Raw genomic sequence first — 14,986 nt, forward strand, 5'->3', positions numbered from 1 at the left:
CAAGTAAACTCCTTTAAAATCCATGTATTCATAACCTTATGAAAATTCATCAAACTATATATCCAAGACACCCCCTTAAATTAGAGTATTCTGGAAATCTCATATTAGCTCTTAAGCAGTTTTTTATTACCGTTGACATTATCAATGAAGTAAAATCATATTTGAACGTGTACTTCTCATTGGCGATTTCATAATGTTGCAAGATAGATTTGGGGAGCACTAATCTTCATATTACAAGTCAATAAATGATTTGATCAAACTTTGCAGGCACTGTAAACTAGATTTTTGTCGGCTGGAAGAAGGTTGTGGAAGTCAGTTAATTAAATTCTTGGATCATGGGAGCTTCTGGGATCATGCGCTGCACTAAATTTCATGTAATCCTCAAAAATATTTAACTAACCTTGGCAACCTCCCCTAGTAAACCACTAGTACACACATCAATATATATGAGATTATTACGGACTCATTTCAATTGTCAATCCTCTGAAATTTTCAAACTTGCGCATGCTAGCTGCATGGGGTTTCATGGCTACCCAGAACATGCTTTCAATAAATTTGAAAGTTTCGTATGTATTTTTCCTTTTTAATTCCAATGACGGTTATAAACGGCACAAGAGTGACTACTTTTCCCTTCAAAAGAGGCAGAGACACCACTTGGAACATGTCAACCTACAATCCTACATGCAGTTTGACCAAGTAATAATTTTCATTATAGTAGGGCTTTGGCCCTAATAATTTTCCTCGTCGGAAATTGATCGAGTAGTTGAACTTTAGTGAGTAGGGGAACAACAATTAAGCCACAGAAGCTTCTGTGGGAGCTTCCAAATAATAGAAAGGTCTACTAACTTACAAATTAAAGAAACTTCTATACAGGAGCTTCATTTGCGCAATGCATGAATTTAGAAAAGATATCCTAGAGTAACTAAGAAATTCTAGCTAGCTACAAAGTAATAATCCTCTCTTAAACTGATAAAGATAACATTGAGAAATACCTTTCGTTAGATTAGTTGAATAATCTGCATTACATATGTGCCTCACTCACTAAAATGGAAATTGAAATTGTTGATTGGATTTTAATTAAATGAAGGGAAATTGGTTGAAATGATGAAAATGCATATCTCAATAGATGAAATGATCATTTTTTCAGAGTTTGGTAATATGTTGTCGTTATTTTATTTCAGCGGAGTTTTAAAATTCGAATATCAGCTAATTTTTCTTGAATATAATTAGTACATACTACCACAAAACTGAAGTAAAAGGATCATATTTATATTTATGGATTATTCATGGTGTGATTCTTAATTTTCAATCTATTATATACATAATTAATCATATTCATAGTATATTAAAACAAAATGAAAACAATGAACAACATTTCTTCTCTCATCATGTACTCCTCGAGAAAGTTTCGTTACATGGCAAATCAAACGGGCTCCAACTACCCATTAACGAGTTTGGATTATGAAGTTCATGTCCTAGTAGCGATGTACCAGCTTGCATTGTATGACTACCACAATCCATCATTTGAGAAGTAGTAGACCACAATGCCTCTTGGCCTGGCAATGGGGGCAACCCAAAATCGCTTGCATATTGTACTACTTCACTTGTGTGTTGATGATGATGCTTCTCTGGATGATGAATTAATGGGTCTAATTCACCAAAGTACATACGGTCATTGGTGCTACAATTTTCAGTGGACAAGTGATCATGAGATAGAGTGTGACATCCAAGCGACCCAACAAGACCATTTTGATGATAATGATCATCCATTACCTGAGTACTAGTATTGTCTGAGCTTGCATTGTTCATGTTTAATGCCATGCTTGAAAAATCTAAAGCTGCCGGGTCGAATTCGCTTGGCAATTCTGGTAGTTGATGATCAGATCCGGTAGTACTATCTGAATTATCGGGCTTCTGCTTCAAGAAATTTGCATAAACAAGAGCAAGATCAATATGTGACCCATCTTGAGTCACTGAGGGACTTGTGGAATCACCCAACACGTTGGTGCCATAGGAATTATGAGCACCCTCATAAGTACTGGCCCTACTCTTATTTGTGTTGTGATGCGCGTGACCTTCTGTAGTGCTGGTGGTGTAGGTGGCGGATAGCCTTAAAGACTTGGACCCTCTTCTATTCCTGCGGCAGCCACCTCCGACGGGGACGTTCCTGAGGGACCCTCCTTTGGTCCAGTACCTCCTACACCCCTTGCAAAAGTACCTTGGCTGAGTTAAACTATAGTTGTTGTAGTAACAAAATTTGGTGTTGGAACAACCACACCGGGGACAATTGGGAGATATGTGATGATGATCATCGTTTGGTTTCCATCCTGCTCTCTCCATCACCAATGACCCAATTCTTCTTAGGCTTCATCAAAATTTCCAACACTCCCTCATCCTTTCAGAGTTGGAGAGAGAGAGAGAGAGAGAGAGAGAGAAGGCTGAGTTGGGTTGCATGTAAATGAAATAGTACAGTCTATACGCTTATATGGGGTAAAATAATTATAATTAAGAAAGAAGTAGTGTAGAGTACACAACCCCGTGCACATTGCACACTAGTATGTAGTGTGTTGAGAGATTTTCTCACATTGATAATGTAAACTCTGATTTTTCAATATATAATTATGGTCTTCAACGATTGCTAATTGATTTTGGTTCAAAGGTACGTTTTTAGTTCTATCGGAGTATCAGAATAAGCCTAATTTGTATTGTGTAATTATTTGGCTTAATTCATGCCAAGTTTGAGGATATGTGTTGAGATTTTATCTCATACATGTACGTAAGAACTTACAATTAATCTTCATTTTCAATATTTATGAGATTTGAACTCAGAATCTTTTCAATAAAATAAAAAGTGATCATCGTCAATGAACCAAATAGGCAATAGAAAGTTTCAAAATTTTGAGTTAAAATACTCTAATGCCATTAGTATTATGTAAGAGTGAAGTTTGTTGTATAGAAATGTTGACTGTGTGTATGCACCCGTGCACAGGAGGTTTCGGTGGCGTTGAGGCCGCAAAGGGAGTTAGGGTTGTGCGTGTGTCACGTCCCCGTAGGCTGATAGCGGGTGTCGGTGTTTGCCACACGTAGCACAAGGATAATGATGCCATGATCATGCACAGTCGTGAGGGAGTTGAAGGAAGCAAAACCCTCGAAAAGGGTAATTTCAGGTCCCTTTGAGGAGCAGGCAGCTTTCTTTATGATTTATGTTTAATTAAAACTAATCACTCCAATTTATTACTGATTGAGAATCCTCCTTTTCCTGACATGAAATTGAGACTCTCAACACGCCGTCTCACGTTTATTGAATTTTCAAGCTTAGCATATAGACACACTAATCAGGTGACGCACGTGTGGCCAACCTACTTTGATATCATGAAGAAAGTTGGGGTTCTAGAATAGCCCAACCTCTTATAAGCATTTGCAAGGTTTTTCCTTTCATCGATGTGAGACTCTTTAACCTTCACATCCTTACAGGTTAAAGTAATATGGTTCCCTTTGCATTCAAGTTGAGTCATCTCTCTATAATTTAGATTAATACAGTGTAGACTGTCGCTAGCATAAAAATTGTGAGCACTAATTTAGTTTGGTTAACTACCTACCTTTGATCGGGAATGAGTGTAAAACCAATCCATATTGTACTTTAATTAGTATGCCTATCAATGGCATCGATCTGTTCTCAACCATATAAACCTAAACACAAATTGTTCGCTAGTCCTCATCTTTTGGTATTAAACACATTACACCAAGAACAAGTAAAAGTACTGCAAAGCTAGATCATGTGGGAGCTCTTGAGCCTAGAATTTCTTAAAGTGGGAATGTCCCTTGGGTCGGTGCTCAGCTACGCATATACAGTTATACTTTATGGAGGATCTCTTGGATCATGGGCTTCTTGGATCCGTAAGCTCGTGAATTTTATGTCTTTTGGGAAGGAAACCAATACTAAGCTTGGAAATTCTTCTTCACACATGTTTTTTCATAAATCTTAGCCGTTCTCTTTCGTCCTTTCATGCGCAGATGAGCAAAAGCTCATACTAAGCTTTAAGAAACACATCAGTAGAAGGGCGACGGATGAAAACATTCGTTGATATACTGTTGAAGGAAAATTTGTTGAGTGAGGGTAAAAGAGGGACGGCAAGAGAGAGAAAGAGAGAGAAAGAGAGAGCTTGGTGGTTGTGAATTGTACACGCTCTCTTATGACCTTATGCCTTTATTTATAGTAAGGTTGTGAATTGCATACGCTCGTTTGTGGCCTTATGCCTTATGTATACTAATCAAGTGGGCTTTAACAAGTAATGCAAGTCATAAAAGAATTAGATCTCCAAAATCCTATCATAATCTATTTTTAGATTTATACGATCACATTCCTAAATAATATTAACTACAACGATATTGATACTTTCATGAACGTTCATTGATATATTGACATTTTCATGAAATTATAGATTTTTTAAACCACTAACATTTCTGGAGGTCAAAAAAATTACCGTGTCGTCGAAATATTAAAGAACCTAATCATGAATGCTTCTGAAAATTAAGAAGTTTTTGCATATTAGTGTGTTACAATCTCAAGAACACACTCACATGCAATGTATTCATTTGATATGTCAAAGTTTATGAAAATTGTATGTTTAATTGATGAATATTTAATCAATTTCGTGTCCTTATAGTTTCATAGTCATTTTCTGTTCTTTAAAAACTTCCCAAAGTTTGCATCGATATCAATATTTCCATGAATATCTATGTCGATATTTCCACAAATATCAATATTTCCTAAACCCTAACAGGGACCATACAGGAAGAAAACTACAATTCCGCAAAATCTGGTTTTGAATCGGCACCCAAGCTCATTTCTTATACACGAGACATTATACTCAACGGCGAAGCCACTAACAAGGCTAGGGTGGGCTCTAGCATAGGGAGAGTTTTAGTTGTTTAAAGTTAAAAATACTGATAATTTAGATTATTTTATTATTTTTAATTGTTAAAGCCCACCCAATAAGTAAAAGTTCTGAACAAAATGACTACTTTTAAAAAAAGTAAGAGTTAATCAATATTAAATAAATTATTTACTTTAATCAATATCAAAATTTATTATTATTAAATTTCAAATTGCATACACACCCTGACACACACGTCCCATTAAGTCATTTTATTTGATTAGTTTCTAGGGTCCTAGGGAGTAGTATAGTGATTAGATTAGGTTTTCTAGGATAGCCATCCGGTTTTAAAAAGTACATTTATTATTTTATTATTTTAGGTTTCCTAGGAGTTGTACTAATTTATTATTATATTTCGACTTTTTGGGTTTCTGTCACTTTCAGAAAAGCTTTCGTCTCATCTGTGTCGTCTCTACACTGCAATTCACAGAAACAGAATCACAGAAACCAAGCATACATTACAAGTGAGAAAACTGATTGATTTTTCTTATCAGGTAAGTTTTTAACCACTTTATTCTTATGTCTTGATGATTTTATTTGTTTATTGCTTTAATTTTAAGAATTCGTACTTTAAAATTTCGATTTCAAGTTTAATTTTTTTTTTTCAGATAGTCTAATAGATTTCTTAGAAATATAATTTATTATATAAACTTGCATTATTGTTGTTCAATTTGTTAGGTTAACCTTCAATGAAGAGATTAAGAACTATTGATTCATTTTTCAAAAAAAGAGATGATGGTGATAAATTAGAGAGTGATATACCTTCTGCATCTAATGATAACGCACCAATATCAACTGAGCAGCCTCATGATTCTCACCAAACATCTAATATAATTGAACCTCAAGAAAAAGTTTTTGATGATGCTTCTTTGGAATTGGAACGAGACCCGGGGAAACGGATTCAAATACATGAGCATCCTATTAATCAACAAGATGAAGTTTGACGTGCTTATATCAAAGTTGGGCCTTACCAACAGAAATTTCTTGAGTATCCTAGGTCTCGGTTTGGATCACAATATCGTCGATTTCAGTATTCTTGGTTTTCACAATTTCCATGGTTAGAATATTCTCCGACAACAGATAGAGTATATTGTTTCCCATGCTTTCTTTTTGGGACTAGTCCAGCAAGTTGTCCGACACTAACTGTTGATGGGTTTAACAATTGGAAAAGAGTTAACAATGGAAAGAATTGTATATTTCTTTCTCATATTGGAGGTCCATCTTCATTACATAATACTTGTGTTTCACGTGTGGAGGAATTGATGAATCCATCTCAGCATGTTGACAAGGTTATTAATCGACAATCAAAAGAAGAAATTTTGAAGAATCGGTTGCAACTCAAGGCTACAATTGAGTGTGTTTGATGGCTTACATTTCAATCATGTCCTTTTAGAGGATATGATGAATCAATGGGTTCGAAAAATCGTGGGAATTTTATTGAATTGGTAAAGCATACAGCCAAGTTTAATGATAAGGTGGCTGCAATTGTTTTAGAAAATGCACCAAAAAATGCCAAATATTTCTCACCCATGATCCAAAAGGAGGTTTTGAACATTCTCGCCAACATAGTATGAAGAAAAATTCGTGAAGAAGTTGGGGATGGTGTTTTTTGTATTCTTGTTGATGAAGCACATGATATTGCTCATAAAGAGCAAATGGCCATTATTTTAAGATTTGTTTATAATGATGGTTTTCTACGAGAACGGTTTTTAGATATTGTGTGGGTTGAAGACACTACTGCAACAACACTTCACAGGGAGATAAAAAAAGTCTTTGCTTTCCATGAGTTGCCTATAAACAAGTTACGAGGTCAAGGCTACGATGGTGCGAGTAATATGCGAGGTCAGTGGAATGGGCTACAATCTTTATTTATTAAAGAGTGTTCATCTGCTTATTACGTGCATTGTTTTGCTCATCAACTGCAATTGGCATTAGTTGCAGCATCAAAAGAAGTAGCTGTTATCTGGTTATTCTTTTCAAAATTAGGTTCAATTGTAAATGTTATTACTACTTCTCCAAAGCGTCATACTCAGCTGCAGGTTGCACACACAGTGAACATTGAAGAGTTAGTGGGTGCTGGTGAACTTGAGACGGGAAGAAGAGCTAATCAAATCGGTACTATACATCGACCTGGAGCTACTCGTTGGGGTTCTCATTATGATTCAGTGTGTGACTTGATACATATGTACGACGCGTCTTGTACAGTACTTGAGAACATAAAGAATGATAGATCTGCTACAAACTCTTTGCGTGGGGAAGCTACTGGTGCTTATAATGCAATCAGATCTTTTGAATTTACTTTCATCGTGCATCTATTGCAGGAGATCATGGGAATCATTGATATCCTTTGTCGTGAACTGCAAAATAAGTCACAAGACATTCTGAATGCTATGAATCTAGTCACTATTACAAAAGATGTCCTCCAGAAGTTGCGATTGGATGGTTGGGCTACCTTTATTGATAAAGTGAGTTTATTCTGCAAAAAACATGACATTGATATGCTCGATATGAATGCTCAATACAAAGTAGGAACTGGCCGTTCTTGTCAGCAAACAGATCATATTACATTTGAGCATCATTATCACATTGATATCTTCAATAATGCAATAGATTTTCAGTTGGCAGAGCTAAATAGCAGGTTTAGTGAGGAGGCAATGGAACTTCTTATTCTCAGTTCAGCTTTAGAACCAAGAGAAGCTTTTAAGGCGTTCAACATTGATCACATTTGCAAGCTTGCAGAGAAATTTTATTCTATGGATTTCACAGAAAAAAGAGCTACATACGTTGAGATGTGAGTTGAAAATCTATGAATCAGACGTACCGCATCATCCTGTCTTTCAAAAAATGTCTACTACTTCGGAATTATGTCGGGGATTTGTTGAAACAAAGAGGTCTGAAAGGTACTATTTGATTGATAGGTTAATTCGACTTGTATTAACTCTTCCCGTTTCTACAGCAACTACTGAACGAGCTTTTTCAGCAATGAATCTTATTAAAACAAGACGTCGCAACAAGATGGAAAGTGAATTTCTAGCAAATTCAATGGTTGTGTACATTGAAAAAGAGCTTGCTGAAAAGATTGATTCAGAAGAAATAACCAAGGATTTCAATTCCATTAAGGATCGAAGGGCACAACTTGAATAGGTACTTTTTCTTTCATTTGTTAAGTTGTTATGACAAGATTGATGATGTATGTTTCTTTCTACTATAAGTTGCAACTTCAAATGTTTTCTTTGTTAAATCTAGTTGAAACTTGCTTTATTCTAAATTTCTTACTTTAAATTATTGCTTTCAAGTTTGTCATTGTGTAACTTTATGTAAGTAACAAAAAAATTTAACCATTTGATCTCCTAGTAATAATTTTAGTTTAGCCCACCCACCAAATAATTCCTGGCTCCGCTATTGATTATACTGTCACATTATAGAACTCGAAAAAACTTCTAAACAACCTACAGCAGCCCCACAAGCATCGTCCATCTTGTGAACGAACAATTTTTCTCAGTTATAAAATTAACGGGTTTTTATCATAAATGGTCCCTGAGATTGATCAAACTCATCATTTTGGTCCCTTATTTTCAAAACCAACTAATGTCATCCCTAACATTCACTACCGCACATCAATTTGGACTTTCGGTTGAGATTCCATCAATTATTCTATTAGTTTGTTTGTGGGACCCACAAATCCAATAAAATTGTGACACATGGATTACACAAAATAAGGATTTTTTTATCACAAATGATCCCTGACATTGATCAAACTCCTCATTTTGGTCCATGAGTTTCAAAAATCGATAAATTTAAAACTAAAAGTAAAATAAGAAACCAAAAGCAAAAACTAAAAGAATAAAAAGACATCATCATCTTCATCTTGGTGTGCTAAGAATCAAAAATAAGGTACCATGGCACTGGTAAAGCACTTGGCCTCCCTAAACCCACTCCTCATTCCCTCTAGTTGGTTATAATGCTATCAAATTTGAATTGAATTTGGATTCGATTTTATCGAATTTAGATTGAATTTTTTATCCAATTGGGGTTGTGGGATACGAGAGAAATGCCAACGCGGAATACTCGTAAGTTGGTTCACTCTTAAAAGAATAGTTTCTTATAGTTAATCCACGTGGCGTCATATGATTGGACTACCGGGACTACATCAGCACACTAACAAAAAGTAATCACGATATTTTAACAAAATGACTAAATTGATGTGCGGTAATGAACGTCAGTAGTGGCGAAGCTAGGAATTGTCGAGGAGAAATGTGAACTTAAAGGAGTGCAAGGTTAAAAAATGACAAACCAATGAGGGATAAAACATCAATTATCGCTAACTTTCCTTGGCATGATGTGGGATTTAGGTTGGCAAGGGTATTTTAGAGATAGTGTTTACGATTTGCTTCATAATAATTTGGTGGATAATCAAGCATTCGACGTCTATGTCCAAGATCTTATAGTATCGTTTTATTACGTAACTGTATAATGGAAAAAAAAATTATTAGACTCTTAATCCTAGAGTAGACTATACCAATATGACTAATAACTAATTAAACTAACAATTCAATTAATCAATACCAAAAATCATACAAATTATTCAATAAACAAAAATTCAATTCAATTAATCAATATGAATAATCATATACATTATTCAAATAGCAAGTAAAACGATGCCGTTTTACTTTAAAAAAACAAAAGCCTTGCGCACAGTAAGCAGCGCAGTAGTATGAACAAATAGAAACAGCCACCATGTTTTCCAGTTTCCGGCCGAACTAGAGGGGCTTAAGACTCGTTCCTAGGCTTGTTTTTCGGTGAGTGAAGGGGCGACTGCCCCTATGTAGCTTCGCCACTGAAAGTCAGGGACCAAATTTATCAATTTTTGAAACTCAGGGCCAAAATGAGGAGTTTGATCAATGTTAGGGACCATTTGCGATAAAAACCCTTATTTTGTGTGATCCATGTGTCACCATTTTATTATATTTATGGGTCCCACATACATAATAACGAAATAGTTGACGGAATCTCAACTAAAGGTCCAAATTGATGTACGGTAGTGAATGTTAGGGACGACATTGATTGATTTTGTATATTCAGGGACCATTTGTGACAAAAACCCTAAAATTGACAAAAAGATAGTAAGATACTGCATGCACGCTGTAACAACATGTCCCTAACTTTACGATTTTATTAATTTTTAAATGAGTGAATTGATGAAAATGCCCTAGAGGCTAGATTGTTGACTTTCGTTGACCACCTTTCGTGACGCATACGATTTATTATTTCACCGTACTCTCGAAGTTCTTGACATGACGATCATGTAAGCGTAATCTGAATCGAAACCGAAGTTACGATAGGGGTTTTACGGAACTACAAATCCGAAAAGCACTTTTGTAAAGATTACTATCTATTATTTTATATATTTCTCATAATTATTATATTATTATTTTAAAATTATTTGTTATTATATTATTAGTTTAATATTAGTAGAGAGGTTGTGGGAAAAAGAAAAGAAAAAAAGGAGGAAGGGGCAGAGCTACCTAACCGGGTGGGGGAGAGAGAGAGAGGTTGGCCGAATGGGAGCGGAGAGAGGAAGGAAGGAACCTATAGGAGAAAAAAGAAAGGAGGGAAAGGAGGGAAAGGAGGGAAAGGAGGGAAGAGAGAATGAGGGGGAAGAAACTAGGTCACCTCCTTAACCCGTTTTGTGACCCAACCCAGTTGAAATAAATGGAATCCGTGGGTTCCGCAGGCCAAATTCATTTAAGCTAAACCACCATCTGGGAAGTACCCTGCGACCCTCTCCTTATCATTTCCACCCCAAATCTGAAGAAATTAGGCTCGGAATCACGAAGAATTGCATCGGTGGGTGGGATGGGACACGCCGACTAGACCCGGCAGTTTTTGACATAACACGAAAATAACGGGTTTCGGGTCAACACGATAACTAATCAGGTTATTATCGGGTGACCCGTTAATAACAGGTTCTTAATGGGTATACACGTGGGTAACCTGTTTTGACCCGTTAAGAAAAAAAAATATTTTGATAATTTTAAAGTTTAATTACTAAAAGATTTATTATAAAATACAATAGCCATATTAATATATACAATATATTCTATATTAAATATATAGTTTTGTATTATTATTCTATATAAGTTAAAAAAAACGTTTTAGTCATTATTTATTTTTATTATGAGAGTTCCTTATTATCATTACTAGGTTAAATTGTACTTAATATGTTGTTGTCCAAAATTAAAATAAACTAGTATAGTATTTGTATAGGCAAGAACTAAGAAGACATACATACAAGTATGAAAAATGTGAAAAAATATATAAACACTCGTGATTCATCATTATTCCTCCACGAGTAGATAATTGTTACACTTACATTATCGTTTAGATTTTTAAAATCCTCCAAACCCTCATGAATAATGTTTTTTATTTGAGGGAAAAATTAATAAAATTAATAATAATTATTGTAGAAGTGTAAAAAAATGTAAAAAAAATATTCAACCACTCATAGTAACAAGCTTTACAACTTTCATGAAGGGGTCAGCTTCGAAATCCAACACTATAATCCATAAACCTTAAATTTATATTTAACCGTCGATTGTCATTTACACTTTATTCTTCTTACTGATCATTTTTTAAATTTTCTTTTTTTTGAAAACATGATCATCTAGTGGATGTAAGAAGATGAACAATTCAGACTTTTGATATCACATTTCGATATCAATATTTTCACTAACCGTAAAACTCTTAATATACTATTAACGATCCAAACTATTTATCTTCATGCATCCTCTAATAGATCATGTATTTAAAAAACAAAATCTAAAAAGACAAAATTTGATGAGAACAATGAAGCGTAAATGTAAACAACAATCAACGGTTAAATTTTGATCTATGATTTATATGATTATAGTGGTGAATTTCAAAGTTAAGCTCTTCATGAAAGTTGTAAAGCTTATCATTACAAGCGTTTATATATTTTTTTCTATATTTTTTTACACTTCTACATTAATTAAAAAACTATTAAAGACTTTACTTAAATAACAGCTGTAAGATAAATGAAAGTAAATATGTACCGTTGGATTCTATTTCACTTACATTATTAGAACTTTTTTGGACGAAAAAACCCCTTCTCTATTCCAATATTTTTCAATTTTACCATTTGATCAAAACAAAAGCCCTAATCCCTTTCTCTCTCCCACTCCTGTAACCCTCTCTCATGATCCCGCCGTCTGTTTTTTCCTGGCCCTTCTCTCCCGTCGTATGTTTAGTTCTTCCGGTAGCCTTTCTCAGTCTCTCTTTTCTCCTCCCTCGTGCAGTGGACGGAATCATCCTTGTCATCTCTGGTCGTCTCTACATCTCTGCATCTCTGCATCTCTATTCTCCAAATTCCACTCCAGGTTCGATTTTGCATCTTAATTTGGCTATTTATATGTAAGATTTTGGCTATTTCCTAAATAAGTTCAGTTATTGTTTTTTCATTTTAAGTTATGTTACTGCTTTAATCGATCTCCGCAAGAACAAAGTTTTACTGTACTTAGAATTGCAAGATGGTGTTGATTTAGATTCATTGTGGAAGGGAATTTAGAGGTTAAAAAAGGATGAGGATATGGATTTTGGGAAGCCTAGGATGGGGATGCATATTTATATATCCTGTCGAATTGGAGAGAAAGAAAAAGGTCTAGAGAGAGTTCGATTAGAGAGGATACGAAAAGGGAGATCGGGGTTACTGAAGAACATGTGGGTTTATGATTCCAAATCCTATTGACCTGCAGCTTTTAAGGCTCTGGTCATTATTCCCAGAACTTGTTTCCATGGTTATTTCTATGAATGCTGTTAGGGAAACCTAGTTTTATATGCAAATGTCTCTGCAAGCTTTTCTATGCAAATACTTATTTGATACAATAACTAGTTTTACATGCAGAGACCTAAACCCTAGTTTGGTATAAAAGCTGAAACGCATGTTTTGTATGATATGGATTGATCAAGTGGAGTCGATTTGTCCATTATATATTAGTCAGGGCCATTTTTATGCAGATACTTGCTTTGATCTATTATATGTAGAAGTTGTTGGTCGAATGCAAAAGACTGATATGCTTATTAAGTACCTTTTCTACTGCATATATATGTATGGATATATGTGTATTGTTAAAGAAGCATGTTGGTAATCAGTGTTTATACTTTTAGCATGCTTATACTCTCCACTGACATGATATACATACATATATATATATATATATATGTGTGTGTGTGTGTGTGTGTGTGTGTGGAACGAAGCATATGTTAGAGTACTTAGTACTGATTACTCATATTGCATATATGTATAGTAATGTCAAAGCTTTTATATAACTATTAAGTGTTTTGAGTATGACATTTCTATTTTAAACCATTGTAACAAATTTACGTCGTTGGTGACGATTCTTTGATACAATTATTAGTTTATATATATTAGAGAGTGATGGGTGGATCTATGCATCATGAAATTGAACACTTAACTTTTCCTGGAGGTTGGGTTATGGGTGGATCTACCTTACTCAACTCTTCAGCCAATTTCTTTTAAATTACCATTGTCTTATATCAGTGTTGTTATTTGAATTGTAAGTTGTACTAAAATAATGTCTATACTAGGCATGTTTAATTAGTCACTTCATTGCTTAGTAATATCCATTATTGGTGTGTGTTATTGTTCGTTCATGCTTCTATAAATTGGATTGAGTTCGGATGTTCCTAGAATCCTACCTGTTTAAAAAGCTATTAATTAATTTATACCCATTTTGTTTCAGAAGCAATGGATGCTAGAGATTCAGATTCAGTAAACCTTAGTGATGAGGAGTCCATGGAGATTATAATGGGAACAGAACGAGATTTTGGAAGCGAAAGTATAGACAATACAAATACGAGTCTTGCAAAGAAAAAGGCTAGAGCAATCAATTTAGGTAAGTGAAAATATACTTTAAAGAAAAATGTGTTTTTATGTTTTGGATGTGACAATATGGTATGTATATACTTATTTAGTATTATGTTTTTCATTTGATTATTTATTGGTTTAAAATATATTTTCCTTAACAGGTAATAGGTCTGGTCATATTACATGTTAATATTATCGGATCAATTTCAGGTCGGGTTATTTTACCCGTTTATTTTAACGGGTGTTACACGACACGACCCGTTAAGATATCGAGTATGACACGAAAATGACATGAACAATGAAAACACAACATGAATGTCAGGTCTAATGCCAGCGATCGGCCATTTCTGAAGGCAATCACGTCAATCTCCACCACCAAAACACTTCTCTTGAGGTCTGGAACAAAGCCCAAGCCGTGGTAGAAGAGTCAAAGCTCACATGGAAATCGAATCAAAGCACACCCAAAACTAGGGTTCCGACCGTTCATGGGAAAATTTTGACGTTTCTCGGCCGAATTGGACTTGGCCACATGTATAAAACTTGATCTACTCGTTGAGATCTTCATTCCTGTAAAATTTGAGAATTTTTTGAAATAGTTGAATTTTCTGATGAGCCTAGGCGGTGCGTGGGCTGCGACCCTACCTGCCCTTCCTAGACTAATTTGGATACCCTAATTCCATATGTGACGTTCGATTGACGAAATCTCATTGTAAGACTATAGTTTTGATAGAGACCGTCACTTGGACATTAAATGAATCGACGATCCGATCGTTGGATCGTCACTAAACTTTAATACGTTATAGTACGTAATATTTGAGGACATTAGGAACTTACAGATCGGGAATCCGACATACAGATCTTCCCGAATTGGATTTATAAGTTCGTAAAATAAAACGTCGGCCACCACTTAATTTTAACGATTGGTCGAGATCCGACCGTTGGATCATTCCGAAACTTAATGATGTTGTTTTAGAAGCTTATTGAAACTCTTGGGAAGTTACGGATCGGAAATTCGAGGTGCGAATCTTTCAGATTGAGTTACGTAGGACTGTGGACCCTACTGTCGACCTTTGACCGATGGTTAACTTTTGGTCAATGGGTTTCAAATCATTCTAGAACATCCTTAGAGATGTGTTTTATGTAA

At 35.0% G+C, this 14,986-nt stretch overlaps 3 protein-coding genes across 5 annotated transcripts; 2 read left to right on the forward strand and 1 right to left on the reverse strand.

Moving 5' to 3' along the window:
- Positions 1-1,333: 1,333 nt before the first annotated feature.
- Positions 1,334-2,433, reverse strand: LOC126593148 (dof zinc finger protein DOF3.5-like). The gene has a single exon (XM_050259058.1). The coding sequence runs from the start codon at positions 2,338-2,340 to the stop codon at positions 1,387-1,389; it is 954 nt and encodes a 317-aa protein (XP_050115015.1). The 5' UTR covers positions 2,341-2,433; the 3' UTR covers positions 1,334-1,386.
- A 4,159-nt stretch (positions 2,434-6,592) lies between these two features.
- Positions 6,593-7,732, forward strand: LOC126593633 (uncharacterized). The gene has a single exon (XM_050259728.1). The coding sequence runs from the start codon at positions 6,593-6,595 to the stop codon at positions 7,730-7,732; it is 1,140 nt and encodes a 379-aa protein (XP_050115685.1).
- A 4,381-nt stretch (positions 7,733-12,113) lies between these two features.
- On the forward strand, positions 12,114-14,544 carry LOC126593154 (uncharacterized). Of its 3 annotated transcripts, none has more exons than XM_050259062.1 (3): positions 12,114-12,334; positions 13,718-13,870; positions 14,004-14,544. In XM_050259062.1, the coding sequence occupies exons 1-3, from the start codon at positions 12,154-12,156 to the stop codon at positions 14,030-14,032; spliced, it is 363 nt and encodes a 120-aa protein (XP_050115019.1). In that variant the 5' UTR covers positions 12,114-12,153; the 3' UTR covers positions 14,033-14,544. The 3 variants fall into 3 exon arrangements, with proteins under 3 accessions (XP_050115019.1, XP_050115018.1, XP_050115021.1); XM_050259061.1 differs by having other exon boundaries at positions 14,053-14,544; XM_050259064.1 differs by having other exon boundaries at positions 14,165-14,544.
- The last annotated feature ends 442 nt before the right edge of the window (positions 14,545-14,986 follow it).

This window comes from Malus sylvestris, chromosome 12, assembly GCF_916048215.2.
Source record: "Malus sylvestris chromosome 12, drMalSylv7.2, whole genome shotgun sequence".
NCBI classification, from domain to species: domain Eukaryota; kingdom Viridiplantae; phylum Streptophyta; class Magnoliopsida; order Rosales; family Rosaceae; genus Malus; species Malus sylvestris.